Raw genomic sequence first — 27501 nt, 5'->3', positions numbered from 1 at the left:
TTAATGAAAGGGCCAGGTTGAGAATTATTTTAGTTAGCCTGTTAGTGTTCATTCTGATAATGTGTCCATAAAATTTCAATCGTCTTTTCTGAAAAGTGTGAGAAATTTTTTCAGAATGACAATATATCTCCTGGGATGATTTTTTTCTCCATATTCCATCTATACAAACTCGGCCAAAAAATTTTCGTAAAATTTTCCTTTCTTGTTTCTCAATGTCTTTGGTTAAAGATCCGCCACCAATGATTAAGGTTTCTGAGTCATATAACGTTTCAGGTTTGATCACTGTATTATAGTGTCTAAGTTTTGCATTCCGAGATATTGATTTTTTATTATACCTGTTCCAAGTGATCCAGTATGCTTTCTGTAATTTGGAAATTCTTTCTTTATTTGCTTCACAGTTTAAACCAGAGGGCTGGATAATTTCTCCCAAATATTTAAATTGGTTAACTTGAATAATTTTGCCGAATTTAGTTATCATAGGTTGTCCATCTAAGTATCGTGAGGCTCCTTCCATGTACTGAGTTTTCTCATATGAAATTTGAAGTCCCGATTTGATGGCAATTGCTTCATGCCTGTTATTGGAAAGGATTGCTGTCATCAGCAAAGGCCAGACATTGCACGTGAATTCTGTCTTTAAGTAGTCTTCCAAGGGCTATTCCTGTAGTTTCCTTTTCCCAGGTCCCGATTACTTTCTCAAGTACACGGTTAAATAGTAACGGCGATAAACCATCCCCTTGACGGACCCCGGTGTTAACAGGAAAAGGCTCAGATATTTCGCCTAGGGATTTAACTTTTGAAGTAATGCCAGTTAATGTTTGTTTGATTAATTCTCTTGTTTTTTTATCCACTTGAAATTCTTCTAGAGTATTGAAAAGTGTTTGACGGTCTATAGAGTCATATGCTTTTCTGAAATCTACAAAAGTAATGATTGTTTGTCTGGTTTTGCACATTTGGAGGATAGTTTTGAGATTAAGGATTTGTTCTGTACAAGATCTTCCTTTTCGGAAACCTGCCTGGTATTCACCAATTAGATGGTCTGTTTGTTTCTCAAGTCTAGTGAGCAAGGCTTTGGAAAAATTTTTGTAAGCAACTGGTATCAAGCTAATTCCTCTATAATTATTGATGTTCGTTTTATCCCCTTTCTTGTGTAGTGGATGGATTAGCGCACATTTCCAATCTTCTGGGATTTCTTCAGTGATCCAGATGTTCTCAAGAATCAAGTGGATTTTCCGGGCTATGCTGTGACCTCCTATCTTCAGCATTTCAGCAATTATACCATCTTCTCCTGGTGCTTTGTTATTTTTGAGTCCATGGATTATTTCTTTGACTTCTTCCAGTGTTGGGGGTTCTTAATCTTGATTAGATATGGGTTTTTCAAAGGTGAGTTGTTCTTTAGGGGATTCACAGTTTAAAAGATCCTGGAAATAAACTGCTAGAAGTTTGCAGTTCTCTTGATTATTCGTTTCCAATGTCCCATCTGGGCGTTTGAAGCAAAGACCAGGTGCCTGATAATTTGATAATTCTTCTCTGAAAGTTTTGTAGAAGTTTCGTGTATTGTTTTCTGTGAAATCTTGTTTAATTTCTGCCAATCTGTAGTGATCATATTTGCGTTTTTCAGACCTGATAATTTTTTATGTTTGTTTCTCTATTTTGGTGAATTCCTGCCAGGTTTGTTCAGTTTTATGAGAATTCCAATTCTGCCAGGCTTTGGTTCTAAAGTTTATGGCCTTGTCGCAGGTTTCATTCCACCACCTATGTTTGCGTTTCCTGGGTGGTGTGCCAACATTTCGAGAAGCCTTCAAAAGTATGTCTTTGAGTTCTAACCAGTTCGAAGGATTGCGAGTAGGAATGCTTTCAAGGAAAGTACTAGTGTTCTGTTTAAGAAATTCCGGATCGACACGCAGGTTTTTTGTTATTCTGGGTTTGGACCTGTTTGGTTGAAATTTGACCTTGATTAAGGATAGATGGTGGTCAGAGTCAGTGATCCCTTTTTTAACTTTAACATTCATAATTTCTTTTAGATTTTTCTTAGAAATAGCCACATGATCTAGTTGAAATTCTTCCAAGTGAAAATTTGGGGATCTCCAGGTTGTTTTCTTGTGTGGAAGTGCCCGGAAATGTGTTGACATTAATTTGAGATCAACATTTTTGCAAAAATCAATTAACCTTTCTCCATTTTTATTAGTTCTATTGTGCACTGGGTGTAGTCCTACAATGGTCCTGAATTTCTTTTCTCTACCAATTTGGGCAGTGAAATGTCCTAATAGAATTTTTATGTGATGATTTGGAATTGTGGCTGTAGTTTCTTCTAGCAGTTCCCAGAAGTCTTCCACTATTTGTGGATCTTTTTGATTGTAGTTATTGGTGGGTGCATGCGCATTAAGTAATGTATAAGCTTTGTTTCCTGATTTAATGGATAGTGTTGAAATTCTTTCAGAAGGCGAAGAAAAGTTAAGTACTGAGTTTACAATGTTTCTTACAGCGAATCCTGTGCTAAATTGTAATTGTCTCTTATGAAGGGAGATTGCTGGCTTGCCTTTGTAAATTCTATGATTTCCTGAGTCAAAATGATTTTCATCCGTGTATCTGGTTTCCTGGAGTGCTAAAATTTGGATTTAAATCTAAGAATTTCATTTTTGTCCGTATTGAACTGAGAATGGAAGATAGGAAACTTAAAAGGGTCCACCTTTTCAATACAAAAATGTTATAGTTTATTTACAACATATATTTACATTTGGAACTAGTTTCGACGCTGTTTGGCGTCATCTTCAGCCAAAATGTGGGAAATAGGCTAGCATCATTCAAGGCGAATATTTTCGCACTGCAAGATGTGTGGTTAAGGTTATTTTTAATATGTGTAACTTTTGCTTTCTCAACGATTCATTTGTTTCTATATTTGTCCCTGTTTTTATCTCCTCGTAAGATGTGTATTGTTTAATGTAACACCTTGTGTAAAAAAAATTGGGTTAAATGAAGAAGTTATATCATGTTCAAGATCATGCTTTCACGTCTCTGCACAATATTTAAAATGCAATTTACCGTTGGTCTTTATAGCTATTGTTGAGAGTGAAGGAGAATTTCTTGTTGTGTATGTTTATCAGGAACTCAAGGGAGACTTCATTAGTTAGTCGGAACATAGAAAAAATGATGAACTCTTCTCAGAAGAACTCTTAAAGTTTCACTTTGCTTTTTCCTGCCTGCTGGCTCTTCAGAAATGTGTGCGCGTGCGTTTTGTATTCAGGAATCATTCAAGGCGAATATTTTCGCACTGCAAGATGTGTGGTTAAGGTTATTTTTAATATGTATAACTTTTGCTTTCTCAACGATTCATTTGTTTCTATATTTGTCCCTGTTTTTATCTCCTCGTAAGATGTGTATTGTTTAATGTAACGCCTTGTGTAATATAAATGTCTACATGCTAGCCTATTTCCCACATTTTGGCTGAAGATGACGCCAAACAGCGTCGAAACTAGTTCCAAATGTAAATATATGTTGTAAATAAACTATAACATTTTTGTATTGAAAAGGTGGACCCTTTTAAGTTTCCTATCTTCCTAAAATTTCGATGTTTAAGTTATCTAACATGTCTGTTAATTGTTTTAACTTCTCAGTTTTCTGAAGTGTGTTGATGTTTAGACTACCAAAGAAAGTTTTGCATTTTGGGCGAAGAGATTTGGGAAGCTCCGATACATTCCCGCATGATGTTCTCGGTCCCCCAGAATCCGATGACCGAGAAAAACTAGTATGTCTACTAGAGCCTGGGGTAATTATATTGTAGGTTGATTCCATCATGCTATCAAGTTAAAAGTATTGGGGACATTGATCTATGTCGGTGTCATGGTTACAACTGAAGTAGTGAGCTTCAGAGGTTGCTGAAGATGTTGGCGAGCTGTGCCTGTTTTTGGTCCGCGGGACGTATTTTATTTCCCTCAAACCCTCCAGACAAGTCCAGCGAGCCTCCCGATCCGCCACGTGGGACGCGCCTGATAGGGGAACAGGCTGAAACCTCCACGAGATTATTATTATTATTATTATTATTATTATTATTATTATTATTATTATTATTATTATTGGGAAGGAGCTTGTAGTTTTACCGATAATCCCACTATTGTAAGCTATGGGACTTTATTTTTACGCGAAATCCGAACCACCAGACGTGACTCTCACCTTGAAAATCACACATGCATTAATCGGGACTCGAACCCAGTCCATCTTAATGGTTTCAAGCTGCTTGACCGCTGTGCCATTATGCCCCTTCTTTATTATTACTTACTGCCATACTAAATAAACATTTCATCATTCATTGATCGTATTTCGTGTGGAGTTTAAGATTTATTAACCCGTCATGCCATATCGCCGTAGTACAGATTCGCATGTGTAATCCCGCATCGCTGTCAAGTAAACACACGACAATCGCCTTTAATTATATTACGCAGACATTATGCAACTTACACTTTTGATTTTTTTTTGTAAAATGTACATTTGTCCTTCTTGTAAACAATATCTTAACATTTCCAATAAAAGTTACCACAGTTTGCAGAATTTAGAAAAATCGTTAAGGTATGTGAAGTTATAAGTCCGTTCCATGTAAAAACCGATTGCTACATTTAAAATTGTATAAAATCGCATACGTCAGGTTTACAACAATGAAATTTGTGGGGGTTATTAAGTATCATCTAGATGTTATTATACATAAACCTCAATTTTTTTATATGGTAAGATTTATGTTAAAAAGAAATGTACAAATGTAAACACGCGATGCCTGGAATTGGCCTTCAATAAAATAAAAAAGCATTTTATTTTCAAACCACATTTATTTTTAGGTTTTACATGAGTTTCTTTATTTTTCTATATATTTGCCTCATTTATTTAGGCACTTGTCATACCTTAAAACTAAGCTTTGAAATCCCTCTTCAAAGAAGTCTGCCGCCTGCTCTGAGAGCAAGAGTTCACGGCCATTGTCACTTCTTCATTGTCATTGAAGCAATGACCGCCAAGATTATGTTTCAACTGCCAAAAGAGGGTGGAAATCACTCGGAGCATGATCAGGGCTATACAGTGGGCAATCCAAAACTTCCCACTGAAAGAGTCTATCAGTTCCCAAGTCTAGGCAGCAGTGTGTTGTGTTATCATGAACGAACAAAATTCCCTCCGTCAGCATGCCACGTCTTTTCTGAACTGCACATCGGAGTGTGGACAAGGTTGCACAGTAGGCTTCTGCGTTGATCGTCATTCCTTCTTGCATGAAGTCTACCAGCAAAACACCACACCTATCCCAGAACACAGTTGCCATGACCTTGTGCTGTGACAGCATTTGTTTCGTTTTGACCTTCCATTCCATTGACTGTTGCTTGATTTTAGGGGTGAAATGGGATACCCATGTTTCATCTCTTGTTACAATTTGACTCAACTTGTCATCCCTTTCATGGATATAACGAATTAAAAAGGGGAGGGAACTGGCAATCTCTTTCAGTTGTGGTCCTCTGTGGAGTTTGGGTACCCATCGAGGGCACAATTTCCTGAAGTTTAGGTTTTCACATACAATTTTATACAATACAGACGTAGACACTTCAGGAAAATCCATTGAGAGAGTGGTTATCATGAATCTTCTATCCTCATGAATTTTTGTGTCAATTGCAGCCACCAAATCTTCTGTGATCACAGATGGTCGACCTGAGTGTTCTTCGTCATGAACATTTTCATGGCCACTTTTGAACTCTCCTACCCATTTTTGCACTTTACCCTCACTCATTGCATTATCACCATACACCTCGCAAAGTTGACAATGAAGGTCTGCAGCCGATAAGTTTCTTGCACTCAAGAAACGTATTACAGACTGTTTCTTACACATGACAGGCGATTCAATAATCTTGAACATTTTAAAGATGCAGAATTCAGCGTACAGGTTAGCTACACAGCTGCAAATGATGCATGCTTGTTCGTAAAGGATAAGCATATGCATTAACTACAGGATTATTAAAAAAGGCCCTTACTTAAAAAACATACTTCGTAGTAATAATTAAACCCTGTTTTAGTCTGTACATTATTGGAGAGTCCAATAATTGTTCTTGCCTATGTCTGTCATTCAGTTACTTTGGTTTTCTATTCTCAACTCCACTATGTATTATGTATTTCATGTTAAATTAACACCTTCAGTAACTTCCCAAATGAATTTGTATCAGACTGTATCGAATGACAAGTTGTGAAAAATTGTAATATTTGATGCAAAAGACCTAAAATGTTTATAATACATCTTTGAAGAGTCCCTGGACAGCTACTCTCATTTTCAATGTCAGTTTCTCATATTTATATGAAGTCAGCAGAGCACCCAGCCTCAGTTTATGACTTGGCCAGGGTTTTAGGGCCATTACCCCTCTTTCATCACAAGCTGGTCCTATTGAAAATTCCACCTGGAGGTGCCAAACTTCAAACCTGAAATTCCTGAACTGGGGGCCGAGTGACTAGATCATTGCGTCAGCACTAAACCTTAATCCAAGACAGTTATAGCATATTTTCCTCCATTTAACTCACAATGATGTTACCTAAGCCTCATTCCACGTTAAGAAATCAGTACAGCTCTTATGGACCTACAAGGAGTGAACGCACCCCCTCTGAGACACCCATAATCCCTCGTGATTAAGGGATATTATGCTGTACTTTGTCATGTATTATGAAAGAGTTATGACAGTTAACTTTTCTGTTGAATCATTCTTTTTTTTTTTCTTTTTCTTTTCAGACTGATGACAACATACCTCTACGTATCATGCTGTTGCTCATGGATGAAGTCTTTGACCTCAAGTCACGGAATCAATGGTTGCGCCGACGGATCGTTACCCTTCTTCGCCAAATAATACGTACCATGTTCGGAGATATCGTTAATCGCCGAATTCTGGACTACGTATCATGGATGACCAGCCCAGAGCAAGTTGCTGATTATCTTCGTGCGTTCAAGTGAGTTTGATGTAGTAACATCAAGAAAGAATAGATCTTTATTGAAATAGACTTTCAATGTATTAAGTTGTGGAATAGAAAATTGGTAATATAATTGTCCACTTAGTCAATACAAGTACATTTATTTACAATTTTTAAAATTGCAAAAATGTTACCATCAGCCAGATATATTGCATTATTCTTTATTAACATTTCATTCCATATTCTTGCCCCGGCTTAATACTCCCTCCTCCTCTAAGCCTAAGAAAAGGTTTTGGCTCATATCCTTTTCAATATAGTAAGTTAGGGCTAGGCTATCATAGCTGAGCTCTTAAGAGCATCTGATGCAAAATCAGAATGTTGTGCATTCGCATCCCACTTTTGTCCGATTGGCCATTTTAATTCCGTACTTAACATCTCTTCTGTATTAGCTATATGTACGGAATATGACTTAATACGTTAAAGTCTATTTTGAGTACGATATGTTTTTGAACATTCATTATTCAGAAAATCTTTGATTCGTACTTTATCTGTATTCCTCTCTCTAGCAAACGTTGGTACAATTGATTTAGAATTCTCAGTAGTTTCTTGATGCCCATCATACTAATAGCTTGAAGCGTTATTAGTTATGTACAATAGTTGGTGTTGTCTTGCACTCTTAGCCACCAGAATCCTGTAATGTTCAAATTTCTGTTACCTATTTTACTTGCTAAAGTTACTATTTCTTAGCTGGTTGTAATGAACAAAGATTACATTCTGGCTGCATTGCTGAAAAGTGATGATCAAGATTTAACTGGTGATGAGAATATGTGGAAACCCATTTTCACTGACCATGATAGAGAATATATATCAATCAATCATCATTGATCTGTATTTAGGGCTGTTGCCCAGATGACAGATTCCCTATCGAATGTTTACCTGCCAGGCTGAGTGGCTCAGACAGTTGAGGTGCTGACCTTCTGACCCCAACTTGGCAGGTTCGATCCTGGCTTAGTCCAGTGGTATTTGAAGTTGCTCAACTATGTCAGCCTCGTGTTTGTAGATTTGTTGGCACCTAAAAGAACTCTTGCAGGACTAAATTCCGGCATTTTGGCGTCTCTGAAAACCATAAATATGTAGTTAGAGGGAAGTAAACCCAATAACACTATTAAATGTTTATCTACTCATTTCTTAAATGATCTCAAAGAACTTGGATATTGATGGAACATTTTCCTTGATAAATTATTCCATCTGTAATTCTCATTTCTGTAATTTAATATTTAGCCCAATTTCTCATCATGAATTCCAACTTTATTTTAATATTATGATCTTCTGTACTTTTAAAGATTCCACTCAAGCTTATTCATCCACCAATGTCATTCCACGCCATCTCTCCACTGACAGCTCGGAACATACCTATTATGGTTAAGTTAATCAACATACTACTTAGCCGGGTATCTCATCTCCTTACTCCCAAGTCTTCCCAGCCTAAAAATTCTAACATTTTCATAACACTACTCCTTTGTCAGAAATCACCCAGAACAAATCGTGTTGCTTTTCTTTGGGTCTTCTTCAGTTCTCTTATCAAGTATACTGGCGTGGGTTCCATACATTGGAACCATACTCTAATTGGGGTCTTACTACTTATGTACCCTCTCCTTTACATCCTTACTACAACATCTAAATACCCTCATCTATTAACTTTTATTTACAACCTCGTTAATGTGATTTCCTTATATTAACACCTAGGTACTTACAGTAATCCCCGTTAGGTACTTTCACCCTATCAACATGGTAAGTATTATTTATTATTATTATTATTATTATTATTATTATTATCATCATCATCATCATCATCATCATCATCATCAAAACCGACTTTCAGCCTATTAGGTCGTGTTACGTACATTTAGTACGTATTGAAGAGATGTTAAGTACAGAACCAAAATGAGCCAACCGGACACCAGTGGGATCCGAAGCCGCAACCTTCAGATTTTGCGTTGGTTGCTCTATCAGTTGGGCTATGGAGGCATACAATGGTGGTATACAATTTTTAATTACTAAGTTATGTGCCAAAAGCCTGGATTCAATTCCAAACTTCTCTGCAGTACCCATATGGAGTAAGGACATATGATGCTGTTGATGGTGATTCGTCCATCGAATGGAGACCCTTGGTGCTATTCGACAAGAGTAGGCTATCTGCCAACACTCGATTTCATCCTCGCCTTTTCTACTATCATATATCACGTCATTCGTTTCATCTCACTCCACTCATGAGGCTGACATCACGAAGGACATCCAGTCGTAAAACTCGTTAAAAAGATCCATCTCGCTTCATACCCAACTCCATAGAGAAACGGGATAAGAGCTGGACATAAATACATATAATATTTATTGAATGACAGAAAGAGGATACATTATTATTACAGTTGGTAACTGTTGAGGCCATATGATGATGACAACGCTTTGGCCTCTTAGGACCATGGTTAACATTTGTCAGGCTTTCTGAATTTCCAGTACTCCTTTATCTTGACAGAGAAAGCAGTTCAATGCCCTTCGGACTTCTCGCTCTCTCGGGAAGATCCTCTAACCCGTGTACTCAGGTCCTGAACTTACTTTCTTCTTGAAGCAGTGTCTCAAGAGACAACAGCCAGATCCTCCCTCATTGCAATTGCCCAAGGACTGGTACATTTCTAAGTCATGAGATGATCGACAATTCTTCAAGATATTCTGCTTCTAGGCATTCGAGACAGATAACCGTAAAACATAAGACTGTGCTTCTTTATAGCAGGTGAATTCTTTTCAAAATTTAGAATACAGTACTGCATTTGACCTGAGGCGACCTGGGCTGACTGTGTTTCTTAGGAATTTCCTATCTTTAACCCGGTCTAGAAAGCCAAGAATAACGGCCGAGAGGATTCGTTGTGCTGACCACACGACACCTCGTAATCTGCAGGCCTTCGGGCTGAGCAGCGGTCGCTTGGTAGGCCAAGGCCCTTCAAGGGCTGTAGTGCCATGGGGTTTGGTTTGGTTTGGTTTGGTTTGGTTTGGTTTGGTTTGGTTTGGTTTGGTTTGGTTTGGTTTGGTTTGGTTTTTCCTATCTTTAATTTGGATCCTCTCTATTTCACTGTCATGAGTGAGTGTCAGGATTTTATCAGCATATAATACTTCAGGACATACTGTCGTGGTGTAGTGGCAGTAATCGGTCTGGACTAGATAAGTTGGTTTGCAGAGCTGAAAAGCTCTTTCCATGAATTTAGCTCAATATTTCAGAGCTTCTTTCTCCAGAGCATTAAAGGAAATGATTTCTCCAAGATGCTTAAAATGATTGCAGTATTTGATTTTTCCCTATTTGGTATTGAGAAATTCAGTGGGATAATAATCATAATAATAATAGCATATAGCCTCCGAAGAGGCCTGGTGCAGGTCTTTCGAGTTGACGCTGTGCAGGCAACCTGCACGTCTATGAGGATGGGGCCCTACCTGTGATGATTCTAATGATGAAGGCGTTGCACACATCCAGCCCCCCGAGCCATCGGAATTAAGGTTAAAATCTCCGACCGGACCGGGAATCAAATTCGGGACACCTTGGACCAAAGGCCAGCATGCTAACCATTCAGTCATGGAGCCGGATAGTATTATAATGATCAGACATCATCACTTCATTTTTTTAAAAGATAGCTGCAGACCTAAAACTTCAGTTACTTCTTGTAAATTAAGGCCTCAGCTGCTTCCTTTTCAATTCTAGTCCTTTCCCATTCTTGCATTGCCAAAAACTTTAAATGTGTTATTACTATGTTAAACAACTCGAAAACACTAAAACCTCTTGCACCCACAGATTGGCACTCTCAGTGTAAAAGGATTAAGAGTGATCTTTGATTTTCCCTGTGTTTGTTAAATCTAAAGTGTTAAAATTTTTCTTTATTTTAGGCAGTCGATCTGGCCCAATGGTAGCAAAGCAGAACCAAAGTTGCCACGAGATGAAGCTACTCGTATGAGGACTCGAGTGGCTGCCAAAGTAGCATTACTTTCTAGTCTTTCAGGTAAGTATAGTTCATTCCACGTTAAGAAAACAGTATTGCTCTTATGGCAACCCTAGGCAACAGGGTTGCCATATAACAGGGTTGCCATATCGAACAGCTTGCTCAACTCCATCACGGGAAAACGGCGGCACATAAATTTGTGAAATTCAGTGTTTAAGTTCAAGGCAAAAAGCAGAAGAAACTAAGCTGCATATTGTTTTTATGAACTGAAGGGGTTGGTGGGGTTTACAGGGGCTGTTCCTGGTTTGTACAGAATCAGAAGTAAACTAAAAAACCTCAGCATTGAAGTTTAAGGCCAATTGGGGGAGAAAATAGATAAATAATATTTATGGGCTCGAGGGGCGAGGGATGCATTTAATTGCATTTAATAAATTTCTCCAGGCAAGAATGGCTGGAAAATAGACGCAAGAAATACTTTAGATGACTCTACAAAAGCTCACAGTATGAATGTTAAAGAAAGAAATCACACACGTAGGCATATCGCAAAACTCTCTCTCAACACAAGACAACTATGCACTGATTCAAAGCCTGAAAACACATACGCAACAAATAAATACTGTAGATGACTTCACTACAGAAGTGAACTGCCGGCGGTTCGCAGAGTGAGGGACTACATGAGGCTTGTACCAAAGGAACACTGAAGAAGGAAAATGAAGGAAGGCAACGAAGCGATGGCTGTTTCCGCCATTGTGCTTCCTCCCTACAAATGTATTTATGAAAAAGAAAATGTTATGTAGTTATTAAAATAACTCACGGGCAAAGATGCCTCACTCTTTCTATCTCTCTTTCATAATACATGACAAAGTACAGTATAATATCCCTTAATCACGAGGAATTATGGGTGTCTCAGAGGGTGCGTTCACTCCTTGTGGGTCCATAAGAGCTGTACTGATTTCTTAACGTGGAATGAGGTTTAGGTATCATCATTGTGACTTAAATGGAGGAAAATATGCTATAACTGTCATGGATTAAGGTTTAGTGCTGACGCAATGATCTAGTCACTCAGCCCCCAGTTCAGGAATTTCAGGTTTGACGTTTGGCACCTCCAGGTGGAATTTTCAATAGGACCAGCTTGTGATGAAAGAAGGGTAATGGCCCTAAAACCCTGGCCAAGTCATAAACTGAGGCTGGGTGCTCTGCTGACTTCATATAAATATGAGAAACTGACATTGAAAATGAGAGTAGCTGTCCAGGGACTCTTCAACGATGTATTATAAACATTTTAGGTCTTTTGCATCAAATATTACAAGTTTTCACAACTTGTCATTCGATACAATCTGATACAAATTCATTTGGGAAGTTACTGAAGGTGTTAATTTAGCATGAAATACATAATACATAGTGAAGTTGAGAATAGAAAACCAAAGTAACTGAATGACATACATAGGCAAGAACAAGGAAAAAAAAAACATACATTGTAGTAAACTTTGAAAAGAATTACATTGTATTTTGATTAGTTTTTTTCCTTGCATGTCATTGTACTGAGAGAGAGAGTGTTTGTGCCAACAAATACAGAAAGCTAGGAAGGCAGATAAGAAGACATTCAAGGGAGATCTCATTAACAGACTAGTTTGGGTGGAGGAAGCAACAGAAAGGAAGGACAAACATGGGGAAAAGGAAAAAGGGATTGGGGCAAACTCTACTTATTTAGCCCCTAAAGATCTCGCTTCTGCTTTCCACCTTTGTTAGGAGATTGGATGTCCATCATTACTGAGGCAGCCCTTGAGAAAATGTTTCTTGACATGAGAAGTTTAGGATAAGGAGGAAGCCAGATAAAAGCAAGAAAAGTGCAAAACAAAAAGTATGGTAAGGGCAGAGGAGTATTCAGTGTGTCACTCTTCTTATTTTTACCTTTTTAGCTTCAAAATGTTATCAAGACTTTTATTATAAAACATCCTTTGCAAGTACTTGTGTTTTTTTTGTGAGATAAGGAATAATATCAGAATATTTTATATACCTTATTTCTCCAAATCCAAGACAATGATTTTTTCTCAGAATCCCATGTGAAAAATCAAGGGTCATCTTGCATTCGCAACCTAACTGTAAAAACACCACTAGCAGCTACCATGGTAAGCACGCTGCTTTCCTTCACCTGCCGCACATGTATAAATCTCTACCTTCAACGTCTGCGTCTTTATTAGGCTTATTGGCTACATCGCTAGCTGCGGCAACCGGTTGCACAGTGCCTCTGTGTAACGTCACTAGTTCTCGGGAAATAGTGAAGAGAGAATGCATTCTACTTGGCAAGAGACCGATTCGCAGCACGAGCGACCGGACGAGCAACAATCCCCTGAATAGATTTTTAAAAATGTCCTTGTATTCTCAAATCCGCAGAATGGCATTAAATCATTCGAGCCTTTGAATTCTTAAAAAGGCCGTGCTACTCATTAGCAGAGTTATAAGGCATCTACTGTACCTGACACTTGGTAAAATTAACAGTTTTACAGACAGCAGGAACATTTTCCTCGCATAAATGAAGAATAGATGTGCAGTCGCAAGAAAATATGGCTCAACTAAAGCCAATGTTTGGCATTGGCATGAAGACAAAGATAGTCTAAAAATGTGTACTGTACAAGAAAGGCATTAATATGATTTTACAAAGCACTTTTTAAGCCTGATTTAGTTTTTTTGCAGAAAAAAGTAGGGATCGTCTTGGATTCGGAGAAATATGGTATTTGAACATTTTCTTTGAACTAAGATTATATTTATGTTCAACAAAGGGAGCTTAGAAACCTCAATGGAGGTTGGCGACAGAAAGGGCATCCAGCCGAAAAAACATGCTGTATAATTTCTTCTTCTTCTTCAGGTGCCATGTCCTCGCAGAACATTGGCGATCAGTAGCATGATCTGTTGTTTGTTCATAGCTGTTCTGAGCAGAGTAAGCTTTGTCACCCCAAAACCACTGGCTCAAATTGCCGAGCCACCTAATTCCCGACCCCTTGTCAAGAAATGGGACTAAGGGACATACATACATACATACATACATACATACTGTACCAGGAAATTATTGTGGGGCCAGAGCATGGGAAGGATCTCAGGTAGTGTTCGGTTTATTATTGGAGCAGGTACAAAGACAGATAGTATCGCAGGGCAAATAATAGATAGTAAATCTTTTTGATAGAATTTATTTAAAATATTCACAGAAAAATCACCCTGCAATTGGAATTTCAGACTCAGATTTCTAACCAATATTTTCCAAAAAGTGTAAAATAAAAGATCGATGCTATTATCTTCTGAGGCATCTACTTGCTTAAGGATGTCCACAATAAATATTACTCTTTTATAGATCATATACATCCTACAGTTCATCTAATATGAATTCAAATACAAAAATATCACTTTGCACCTTGAATTTTATCAAGTTCATCAATTATGGTGCTGACCTGCAGTCATTCTAATATTTTGAGGATAAAATGAACACACACTGTCATGAAAATGTTGGTAGATTAAATGAAAATACTTGATCACTTCCTGTATGTCTCTACAGTTCATTTAAGTTGAAAAATGAAATAAATAGTGCACTTGTAAATCTTAAAGTTCATCTATGTGAAATTAGTTCAGTTTATGAATGATTCTGAAAAGGAATTTACAGTTTAAAAAGCAAAATATGAACCTCTCTTGAATGATTATAAATTACGAGTTGATATTCACACGAAGCACTTGTTAGAGCACTGTAATGAACTGAGTGCTTTGTAAAAAGTCAGTCAGTAGGATTACTCACTCAGAAAATGAGAAGACCTGCTTACAAGTTTTGGAGTTGTGCTGTACGGCGACTTGGTGCCTGGAACATTCTGCAGCGTGCAGCAAAGGCTCGAACTCAGCACCGGCGACGTGTTCAGTGAAGATACCACGTTGATCTCCCTAGTCGATGTCCCTCGGTGGGTACCATAGTTGAAAAAAACACGTAAATCCCATGTTGGAAGCGACGTTCGATGTAGCAGAATCTCGCAGCACTTTGCCAAGATTTCCGTTGTTCTTCGAGGTAATGTCGAAACACGGAAAGTTCAGTTGGCACTATAGAGCTCACAAATATCACCAACACAAGTGGTAATGCACAGTTCTATTCTTATATTAATTTTACGGTGTTGAATTAGAATTCACAGTCCATGCTACGGAAAACACAGTTTTTATATACACACAGTTCATGGAATTAAGATTTAACACTGTCACAGTTCATAATTGTCAATAATTATGTCTGAGGTTCGACTGTCGAATAATGGTCACAGTCCATAAGCACTTGAAAAAATGTTATTAGCAACAGTCTCTACCACAGTCTCTGAAATAATACTGTTCGCAGATTAAGGCGATTTTATGGCGGGATTTACACCACATGGATCTGTACTACTGAATATAGTCATAAAAAGTCCTTAATGTTCACTGAGTTTCTCATAGTAGCGATCGAAAGATCGAGAAAATGCACACAAAAAACAGTCAATTCTAGCCCTGTTATTGGACAAATGTCGAGTGAAATAATGTCTCACACAGTTCACTGTTGTATTATTGTAGGAGAAGTACGTCTCAGATTGGTTGAAATGTTCTCAAATTAGGATTTTAGTTTACCACACGTAATGACTTAGAATATCGTCGCAGTTCAAAGATACAATTCAGAATTACGTGAAAAATGGTCAAGTTTACAATGTCGTTTACTGACAAATGAAATATTTGACACTTCAATTCACACTTCCTATTATAGCTTCACTCAGTTAATACACAATTCTAAGTATTATATCACGACAATTTAGTTGGAGAAACTTTTAGAATATTTCCGTCGTCGCAGCGCGGCAGAAACTTTACGTACGACGTCTTTACACTATCTTCACAGCGTTTGAGTGTGGCCACTACTATGTCCTCATGAATCGCGACGGAGCATACTGTCCTTCATAAATGCAGAAAAAAACACGTGCACACACACACACACACACACACACACACACACACACACACACACACACACACACACACACACACACACACACACACACACACACACACACACACACACACACACACACACACACACACACACACACACACACACACACACACACACACACACACACACACACACACACACACACACACACACACACACACACACACACACACACACACACACACACACACACACACACACACACACACACACACACACACACACACACACACACACACACACACACACACACACACACACACACACACACACACACAGGTTATAACCTTGGTTCACTGACCTATTTATACCAGTCTGCGAGCAGCGCTCAGAATCAGTTGATGAAGGGATGATAATTCCTTCCAAACTTTAACTTATTATATTTCGAAAACCACTGGACAGATTGACCTCAAATTTGCAGGGTTTCACTTCCAGAATATTAGCTACAATTCAGCATTGGTCTCATTTTAATTGGTCCAGGCGTTAAAAAGTCCATAAAATAATTTTTGAGAGATTTCCGAAGGGGAGGGAAGTTACAGGCAGCGGTGATGTCACTTGACCTTGCTCGACTTGCGCTCTCCCTCTCGCAGCACAGTGAGACGAGAACCTTCTCGCGCACAGCTGTTCATGCATCGGAACTTAACTAAACGCTCATAAATAAAATTTATAACTCGTATGTGCCAGGGCCTATGCCTTCCTGGTACAATACATACATACATACATACATACATACATACATACATACATATATAAAATAAGAGTTTTGTCTGTACATTGCTCAGAATTAAAAAAGGATGGTATTTCTGTATCGGTCGTGTCCATAGTAACAAGCAAATGCACTTTTTAGTTTTCCGTAATTTCTGTCTGTCTGTATGTATATACACGCATCACAAGAAAACGGCTGAAGAGACTTTAATGAAAATCGGTATATAAAGTCCGGGAATAAGTCACTACAATCTAGGCCATAAATAATCTTATTCACACTGAGAGAAATGGTAGTTTAAGGGGAAAGCCTAAAATTTAATTCTCAAATATTTATATTATTGGTGGTCCTATCTTAATGAAAATCTGTATATAAAGTACGAGATTAAGTCGCTACAATCTAAGCTATAAATAATCTTATTCACGCTGAGAAAAATGGTAGTTTAGGGGAAGTTCTAAAAATTTAATTCTCAAATATTTGTTATTAGTGGTCCTATCTAAATGAAAATCGGTATGAAGAGTCGGAAAATAAGTCGCTACAATCTACGCCATAAATAATCGTATTCACGCTGAGAGAAATGGTAGTTTAAGGGAAAGCCTAAATTTAATTCTCAAATATTTATGTTATTAGTTATCCTATCTTAATGAAAATCGGTATACAAAGTCGGGGAGTAAGTCGCTACAATCTAGGCCATACATAATTTCATTCACGCTGAATGAAATGGTAGTTTAGGGGAAGGCCCAAAAAATTGTTCTCAAATATTTGAGTTATTAGTGGTCCTATCAACAAATACTACATAATTAAAGTCATATAGTATTACATTTCCGATCATTTGTATCTTATATATTTGTACCGTACCAGCTATTATAACAAAGATATTAATGAATTTTGATTTTCGTTGCTAAGTCCATATCAGCGCCGAGTCACAAGAAAATGGGTAAACAGAATTTAATGAAGGCCTCCAGTACAGGAAGTTCATAACATTGGTCAACGGTAACATTACATTGACCATTGTTTGTTGTGATGTGCTTTGTGCCTCTGTTGCCACTCATCTCCAATAGATGGGATTACTGCTGAATACCAAGTCTTTTTTTAAATTTGCTTTAAGTCGTACCGACAGATAGTACTCATGGCGGTGATGGGATAGGAAAGGGCTAGGAGTGGGAAGGAATCGGTTCTGGCCTTAATATGGTACAGCCCCAGCATTTGCCTGGTGTGAAAATTGGAGAACACAGAAAACCATCTTCAGGGCTGTCAACAGTGGGGTTCGAACCCACTACCTCCTGGATGCAAGCTCACAGCTGTGCGCCCCTAACCGCACGGCCAACTCGCCCGGTCGTACCGAATATAACAGCCTGCCTGAATATCGGCATGCAGTAGTTGGGAAGTTAGATAACTTTCTTCTTAAGCATGCCATTCCTCTCGTTCGTAAATTTTCTGATACTACTGGTACATAACAAACTGGTTCATGATAGCATTCAAGCTATACAATCTCTACTCTGAGGCACTGATTGGAATGAGCAGTGTGCATATATAACGGAATAATTTATTGCAGAGGAGTGTTCACGGCTGTCTGCGGCCTGATCATTTCAGCTCTGGAACTTTCGACTGTTAGAACAGCACCATAGTACTGTTCATTACAAGTGAGAAAATGTGCGGTTTTTCAATTGATTGAGTATTTTATATGATGATAATGATAATGCCGTGTGGCCTCCGAAGAGGTCTGGTGCAAGTCTTTCGAGTTGACGCTGTACAGGCGACCTGCATGTCTGTGAGGATGGGTCCCTACCTAGGATGAATTCTAATGCTGAAGACGGCACACACACACAGCCCCTGAACCATTGGAATTAACCAATGAAGGTTAAAATCTCCGACCCAGCCAGGAATCGAACCCGGGACCCCCTGGGCCAAAGGCCTGCACGCTAACCCTTTAGCCATGGAGCCGGACTTCAATATGATAACATTGCCTTTAATCGCTACATTCCTACTGACATTTTTGTAATGGCCTAAGCTGACATCAGTTAGGAAAACCACAAAGACAGTCTTCCTGAGAATTCCGTAGCAAAGCATGGGTACATTAGCTAGTACATACATACATACATGCATGCATACATACATACATACATACAAAGGGACCTAAGAAAGCAGGTAGGATCGCATGCAAGGAAGATTGCATGAGAGGCTAGTTGGGACAGAGAGAACTACAGAATGGAATCATTACAAAAGTTACTTAAAATACTTGCTTACAGTCATGTAGCATAAATTAATCACAATGCAGTAACTCAGAACTACATTGAAAATTTACAAAATGTAACCTACGTTACAGTATTCCATTACAAACAGTCTAGCATAATAATTACAAATTAACAGATAGGCTAATTTGAATATTTCCAATACTATAACACTATATTTTACAGTAAACTGAGTGATACAATGATCACATAGTCACATTATGCCAGTATGTAGTTTTTTAAATACTTTTATTTTTTCAGAAAAGGTTCAAAAATGAACAAATGTACTTCTTCAAGAATTTTAACCATTGGTACGAACAAATGCATATGTTAATTGTTTTACAATCTTTTTATTATATTCTGCAAGTGTCATCTGGTGATATCACCTTAAGAAAAAGAATCTCAGTACAGTCGATATTGCAATTCCTCCCTATACCAATTTCAAAGAGGGGTTGTACTCTCGTCCTCTTCAGAGTTGCTCTGTTGATTCCTATCATAACCACTCATTATGAATATCTTGTGATTCATATTGATTCGTTGACATCATGAAGTCTTTTTTATCAGTTAGTAACAAAATATTTACATTTATGCCATCCTAATGTATGATGTCATAACTGAGAGATTGCAACCTGAAGAAAAACACACCCATGAAAGGATAAACACAATGTTGGATCAGTTTGGGAAGAGGAGAGGACAGACATGAAAGCACAAAAGGACAAGGACAGTTTCCATATCATCATACGTAGATAGAATGTCAAAGTTTATAATTTTCATGTTTCATATTGATGACAATATAATTGTTGTAAATGAGATAATTCACCTAACCAATACAATACAGTACTTCAATTTATTTTAATTATGGTACTAAGATCTAATTTAATATCAATTTTTTCTATCTTAATTTTTCACCAATTGCTTTTAATTTTATACAAGTATTCAACAATTTATTTATAGACATGATACTGTATAGGCTTTTGGGCTTATGCCGTGTCAAGAAAATAAGGTGAAATTCTTTATGTTTCGCAGAGAACTGTGCTCTGCGTCATCGGAAGAAAATCTCTACTGCTCACAAGAAAGGCTTCTTAAACAATGACTTTTTGAAATTTAGATGTTATAATATAATAGAAGTGGGCCATGAAAGCATCAATGGCAAATTTATTTATAGATCATCAAGACAGATGATTTATTGAAGTATACTGACAGATCATAAGAATTTTCAAGTGTTGTGTTACATCCTCAAGACAGTGACTGACTTATTTTAGTATATATTGAATATTAAATCAAAACTATTTTCAAGAATTATGCTACCGGTATCTGTTTACATAATCTGTATGGCCATTTATTTGTTTTATACTGCTAGTTGCTTTACGTCGCTCCAACACAGATAGGTCTTATGGCGACGATGGGACAGGGAAGGGCTAGGAGTGGGAAGGAAGCGGCCATGGCCTTAATTAAGGTACAGTCCCAGCATTTGCCTGGTGTGAAAATGGGAAACCACGGAAAACCATTTTCAGGGCTGCCGACAGTGGGGTTCGAACCTACTATCTCCCGAATACTGAAGTGTTTTATAGACCTTATGGCTGATGATGCAAAGCAAAGCAAAGTCACCTCCGTACAGGCCTTGAAGGCCCTTGGAGGAGTGGAAGGTAAAGGCTTCCACCATTGTTAACCTCGGCACGTGATGGGGTAGAGTGGTTAGCTCTACGCCCGGCCGCCTTTGCCCCCAGGAATTAACCTGGTACTAATTTTTGGTGTAGGCTGAGTGAACCTCAGGGCCATATGCACCTCCGGAAGTGGAAATCTTGTTTCTTAAATTTTATGACTTCCTGATGGGGATTCGAACCCTCGTCCTTCCGGGCGAACCGAGCACGCCTTTACCGCCTCGGCCAGGCAGCCCCTTATGGCTGATGATGGCCTAATGTTAATAGGCCAAAACTAGTACCACAATTAAAATTAATTGAAGTGATAATTTTATATTGTATTGATTAGGTGGATTAGCTCATTTATCTGCAATAATTAGATAGAATGTGCCACGTCAATACTAGTTCTTCTGTATCCATTTAAAACAATCACCACTGATCTGCATTTAGGGCAGTCGCCCAGGTGGCAGATTCCCTATCTGTCTCTTTTTAAATAATTGCAAAGAATTTGGAAATTTATTGAACATCTCCTTTGGTAAATTATTCCAATCCCAAACTCCTCTTTCTAGAAACAAGTATAGTATTTGCCCCAATTTGTCCTCTTGAATTTCCACCTAAATTTAATCACTTAGGGATTCATTATGTTTTTAAAAATTTGCAGTAAATGTTTCATCTCCTACGAGACATTTTCAGATGCTTCATACAGTTTAATTTAAAATACCTTAAACATAACAGACTTTGACAACGATCTCCATCTCTACTGTTTATGGCATTTGCCAAGTGAGCCTGCCGTTATAGTAGAAACTCCCGAACTCAATTGTGTTTGGCAGTAGGAAATGTGGTCTGCCATTATCACCAAAACTTCCCCAATGTTTACCTTACATCAGAAACAACGTATGGTGTCCTCCCTGTTTTGTTTCTCGGATAGCGCTAAGGGATATGCAGTTTAATATAATCTTACTCACTATCTTTATACAGTAATTTATGGAGAAATCTGTATACAATGTAGAATACCGTAGCGGAGCACAGGTACATTTGCTAGTATGCATATCAGAAAACATAAAGGTCCAATAATACTGCCCTGAGGAATTCCCCTCTTAATGATTACAGGATCAGATAATGCTTCACCTACTCCAATTTTCTGAGTTCTTTTCTCTAGAAATATAGCCACCCATTCAGTCACACTTTTGTCTAGTCCATTTGCACTCAATTTTGCCAGTAGTCTGCCATGATCTGTCCTATAAAATGACTTAGATAGGCCAATTGCGATACATTTCTTCTCAGCCCAACACGATCGTCATTTCTGCTTCCCAACTTCATCAGGAAGGCAGGCATCGACACTCATTGAGGGTGCCATCTTGGAAGGAAGTGTAGGATAAGAAGAAAGCTGGACGAATACAGGAAAAGGGGGAAAGAAAAAAAAAAAGATAAAGATGAACGCAGGTGGTAGACTTGGATCACAAGACAAACACAAACACGTCAAGACTGCCTGTCGTGCTGATAAAGCTGGGAGGCACAAATGAGTTTGTAGGGGGCTGAGAAGTGCAGAAGAAGTGGGTTGATGAGAAGTGAGCCTGTATCCCTTTGAAGATGGCAGCATATGATGAAGTGGAGATTGTCCTTGTCCTTTTGTGTTTTCATTTGTACTTGTCTTCTCTTTCTATAGCTCCCTCTTCCCAGACTGACCTGTCATTTTGTTCATCCTATTGTGTGTTCCGTTTCATGTTCCACTCTATATGTGACTTGATTTGGCTACTGTATAATGTGTGTATCTTTCTCATAGTAATCTGGGTGAGTTGCTCTTATTTTTTACTTCATATTTGTTTGCTGGTCAAATACCTAAACTTTTATTAGATTTTCTTTTTCTTTTCATGAGTGCATATATTAGTAGATCAGAATTCTTTTTAAATAAGGAATACAAGTACTACAAATTGGTAGTCCGATTACTGTATAATGCACATGTTGTAGTATTTATATTTTTCTTTCAGTGCTAGATTTGCTAATATAATATTGTCTGTTCCATCAGATGAGCTGAAGCACATCATAGGTAGTGAAACAACACGGCGTGGGTTATTGTGCGTGTTTGAACTTTTTCAACATCCTGTACTGAATCGACGTTTGCTCTATGTTCTCCTCGAGGGCATACTGGAGACCCTTTTCCCACAGCACAATCTACCAACCATATTTCGTAAATTACACTCTAGATCATCACGTGTGCGCGATGACTTCAAAACATTGCAAAGGTCTCGGCAAGATCTCAGAAGATGATAGTAAGTCATTATTAGGTGAAATATGTATATGTATGTAAATGAATGAGAAAGACTTGTTAATCTATAGCCTGGAAAATCCAACTTTGGTCCTGTTTACTGTTGAGAGTATATGTTGTTGACAGTTCCTTATATTATTGTACAGTAATCTTAATGAAAGGATCTGTTGAGATCCTCTGTTTTACTCTACATTACTCCATTTTATCTGTTATTCAAGTGTTTTGGGTAATGACTTATCTCCTCCCACATTTTAAAAAGTGAACTTCGACTCGCCTGTCGCTGTTGCTACTCGATTTTAGAACTTGCGTGGTTTGCTGCAAGCTAAAGCAAATGTAGTCACTGCCTGTGCAGCAAACTCTGTTAAAGTATTACTTATTCAAGGATTGTAGCATGCAGCGATGACCACCGCTGTAATATTGTATTAATGTCCGTAATAACTGAGAGTGAAGGGATTAGAATAGATATGTTTATATATTTTTGTAGGGATTTTTGAATTTGCCAGGCTATAGGGACAAAGGTCCAAGCCCCTTTGCTTATGCAATGGAAACTATTTTTTAGATCATGGATGTGGAGTGTTCATGGTAAGTGGAAAGGGAAAGGGGGGGGGGAAATTGCTCGAGAATGAAAGGATTTCTTTTTCTATAGGGTGTAATTAATGTGATTGTAATCATCATTGTATGGTAGTATTATGATGGAAAATGTCTTGGAGTTTCCTTGTTTACCAATTGTTGTATTATATATGATGGTGTGCAAGTTAAGTATCACAGGGCAGCCTGCGTTAAGCAGATTTATACAATGCTCACTGTTAAGTCATTTTAGTCATCTTTGTATGCTTGAAATTATATTATGAGTCAGTTTTAATTTCTTGAAAAAGTTACAGATGACAAAGTTGAAGAGAGAACTAACATTTTACTATGATATTTTGACCAAATGACTTGACAGCTTATTTTCTTTTTGATAATCTCCTTGGGGTGCACAGCCTAAGTATGAGTGTCCTAAATAATCCATCCTCATTAACTCTGTGATGATCATAATATGAGAAACTTTCCAGTTATATTCTTAGTAGATTAATTTTATTTTAACATATCTTCCTATATCTGCAAGAAGAAATAATTTTTCTTTTAAAAATATATCGTATGTACTGTTCTGTCAGTGATGTAAATTTGTTAACAGAAGTTGTGAAATTAATTTCTCAAACACTTCCTTCAAGGAAATGTTAATTCATGATATGTCTCTTTTTTTTTTCATATGAACTTTTATCAAGCTGTTTGATATTCTATTGTTTTGGCTATTGAGCATGCATCTTGACCCTTTAATCTACTACCACCCTTCACTTTTTTTCTCAAGAGACGTAAACAGAGACGTGCTATATAAAAATGTAATTAAAATTAACATCCATAGAAGAATAGGTCTCAAAGTATTTCAAAATTTCCAAAGATCCTGCATCAAAGAGTTTTAAGGACTTCTCCATGAATTTTCAGAAAGTGGTATTTGCAGGTATTTATGAAGGAACGAATCATTTAGCGAGTAAATAAGTTTTTGAGGACATTTATAATTTCAACCTCTTTTAGGGTAATCTGCAGTGTGCTCATTGATCCTTTTATAATATAATTGCTCATATTAATTATTGTAACCCATTCAATGGATCAAAAAAAAAAACATGCCATTATAAAGTCTGAAATAATGGAATTTTTGAAATATTTTCATGTAGCATAGATAAACACATGAAGGAAAATTATCAATACCAGTACTTTTAATTTTCTTTGATTTTTAAAATCTAATTTGTTAAGAAAGTGAAGAATCAAAATTACATTTTATTAATGCTCTGTTTGTCAGTGTGGTATTACTTCAGATCTTTAACATTGTGAAGAAGGGGAAAAAAAATGGTCATTTTTCCCTAGTCTATTGAGAACATTACTGTAAATTGTAACATTATGAAGAAGCAGGAAAAAAAGAGATATTTTTCCCTCTTCTATTGAGAACATATCAAGGCATAATGTCCATCAATCTATTATTGATATTTTATGAAACTTTTGATCTAGAAAGTTAACTAAATGACGACTGTCTCTACGGCAACAGGGATACAATTCCTGGTGTAAACCTTAAGGGTTATGAACTTCATATTGTTGGTCCATATTGAACTGAGATAACATATAAGTAATGCACAGTAGAGTTTTCCACCTATTCAATACTAAGTTGTATTTACAAAATTTACATTACATGGGACTAGTTTCAACCTAACTCAGGGTCATCATCAGCCATATTAAAACATACACAAAATAAGTGCGAAATTCTAAAACATGTTTTCTAGCATGTTTTCTATTTTCTGTTTTAGGATTTAGAATTTATTTTGTGTATGTTTTAATATGGCTGATGACCCCGAGTAAGGTTGAAACTAGTCCCATGTAATGTACTGTAAATACTTTAAATAGGTGGAAAACTCTACTGTGCATTATTTATATAGTGTAAACCTAACATTCATAAAAGTGTTAACACAGGTTTTCAGTCTCAAAGAAATTAAATATGTGTAATCGAAAGAAAATTCTTTGGGGCCAATATCCTGTGTTAATTGTTGTGCTTACAGCACACTAATGTATGTATTGAATGTATCATCATTTATCCTCTCACCAAGGTGGGTATGGTTATAAATAAGCCTCTTCCAATTTGTTTTGTCTAATCATAGTTGCTGTTCAGTTTTGTTGCCATCGTGTATGTCTCTTTGCCAAGTCTCTCCATACTTACTTTTCCCAGAGGCCTCTAGGCCTTCCATATGGTCTTATGCTAGGGGGAATCTGATCAAGGTATGTTCTTGGAGTTCTGTTGGAAGCCTTTTTTTAATATGACTATGGCATTTTAGTCTGTTCAGTTCTAACATTGTTAGCAAGCTCCTTTTCCAATCCAAACCTTTGGCAAATTTACTCATTTCTTATTTCGTGTCTCCTTGTTATCTGTGTCACGCAGTAGTGATTACATATGGCCAGGGCCGAATTTAACTACTACGACGCCTCTGGGCAGAATTAATTATATGCCACACCCCCCACCCCTTCCTTAAACTTGGTAGGACAAAATTGCAATACAGTAGAACGCCTCCAAGGTAAAATATCAAACAGTAATACCATAATAATAATAATACAACTGAGAGAGCAGGCGGCTGTCAACTCTGTACAATTCACTACCTCATCTTTTAAACATGAACATGTAATCACATTAAAAGTGGAAATTCTCGTGTTCCATTAACTGCTGATTTTCATGCTTCCAATTATTGAAGTCAGTTGTTGCAGATTGGGATGCTCGTACAAAAAGTGTACAAGGAACAAGGAAACAAATCGTTGGCTGCAGGAATAAACTAGATATTTTCATTTAAAAGTTTTCTTTCAAACAGCACTTTTTTTTTTTTTTTTTTTTTCAGAATTTACTAATTGTCTGGATTCATCTACACAGACTTACAGAAATTGTCGTGATTCTGTTTCACTCCACTTTTAGCATAGTAGTCTCTAGTAACATTATTCACGTCCGGCCCCGCGGTGTAGGGGGCAACGCGTCCGCCGGTCATCCGGCGGCCCCGAGTTCGATTCCCGGCCGAGTCAGGGGCTTTTAATTGTAAATGATTAATATCCCTGGCCTGGGTGTTTGTGTCATCCTTAACGTTCCTTTCCTCATATTCAACACTTTACACTTCCGCAATTACAATTACACGCAGGTTCATAACATATGGTGCAAGTAGTGGCAAAAGATCTTTGGAGATCGACGCCACGAACAAATAGCATTTTTATATTTTAAAAAAGTTTTAAAAACATTATTCATAAGACAAAAATAAGGGTAATCGTTTGGTTTAAAAATACCGTCTGTTGGTTTTACTTACAGTTCCAACAGCAGACCAACGGGAAGGCAATTAAAAGTACACTCATCAAAGTTTCCTGTACTGGTACCATCATGTTTATTTTTGTCATTGCATCAGAGGAAGTTGTTTGAATAAATAGTTTGGATGCTGTGAGAAAAAAGTCTAATTCACTTTCCCTTCTTTTCTTCTCTTCTGCTAATCTGCCATAATTTGCACCACCTACCGTAATCGTTTCTGACCATCCATGTTGTGTATGCATCCCAAAAAAACACTTAATAACACTCCCATAAAATGAATAAAAATAGTTTTCACTGTCACGGTCTTCTTGGTATTATGGGAAATTAATGGCCTTCTCGGTTCACTTAACACCGCGCGGTTGTCTCTAGGTGGCGTTGTTTCACTGCCTGCTTGACTAAGTTGTTGCCCGAAGTCATCTTGATACCCGTACACAGAACCGAGGGGGCTGTGTTTCAACATTGTGGTGGTATTTGTAATATTATTACTGCCAGCTTTCACACAAGCGGAATGAAAATTCCGTTATTCGTGTCGGGATCTTTCGCTTTTGAATACTACAAAAGCGCGTGCATTGTAAAAAATATTGTTTTCAAACTGTTAGATCTTTCCATTTTTTCCGCCCCATAAATTTGCCTTCTGGTCCTGGGCCCATAAGGCCTATGCCTAAATATGGCTTTGCATATGGCCTTCACTGCAGTGTTAAGTTTTCTCCAATACCATATGGGACAGCTATGGATTGTCAACTCTTTTTCGATTGTTTTTATGTTTATATTTACATAACTATAAGTGCATCAAGTTTTGGAATATATTTACATTTTTTTAAAAATGTATTTAAATAGAATTTGCCTTAATATGCTCTCCTTTATCCAGTATTCGGGAGATAGTAGGTTCGAACCCCACTGTCGGCAGCCCTGAAAAT

At 37.6% G+C, this 27501-nt stretch overlaps 1 protein-coding gene across 1 annotated transcript in view; it reads left to right on the top strand.

Annotated features, from left to right (window-relative positions):
- LOC136876456 (sorting nexin-13) overlaps positions 1 to 23285 on the top strand; it is a 219354-nt gene extending 196069 nt beyond the window's left edge. Inside the window, exons 17-19 of the mRNA XM_067150440.2 lie at positions 6737 to 6951; positions 10840 to 10952; positions 22486 to 23285. Of these exons, the coding sequence (XP_067006541.2) occupies positions 6737 to 6951; positions 10840 to 10952; positions 22486 to 22727 (570 nt within the window). The 3' untranslated portion in view covers positions 22728 to 23285. The remainder of the gene's footprint in view (positions 1 to 6736; positions 6952 to 10839; positions 10953 to 22485) is intronic.
- The last annotated feature ends 4216 nt before the right edge of the window (positions 23286 to 27501 follow it).

The sequence above is a fragment of the Anabrus simplex genome, chromosome 6, assembly GCF_040414725.1.
Source record: "Anabrus simplex isolate iqAnaSimp1 chromosome 6, ASM4041472v1, whole genome shotgun sequence".
NCBI lineage: Eukaryota > Metazoa > Arthropoda > Insecta > Orthoptera > Tettigoniidae > Anabrus > Anabrus simplex.
Note: the sequence above shows the minus strand (reverse complement) of the source record. Positions and strands in the feature narration are given on the sequence as shown.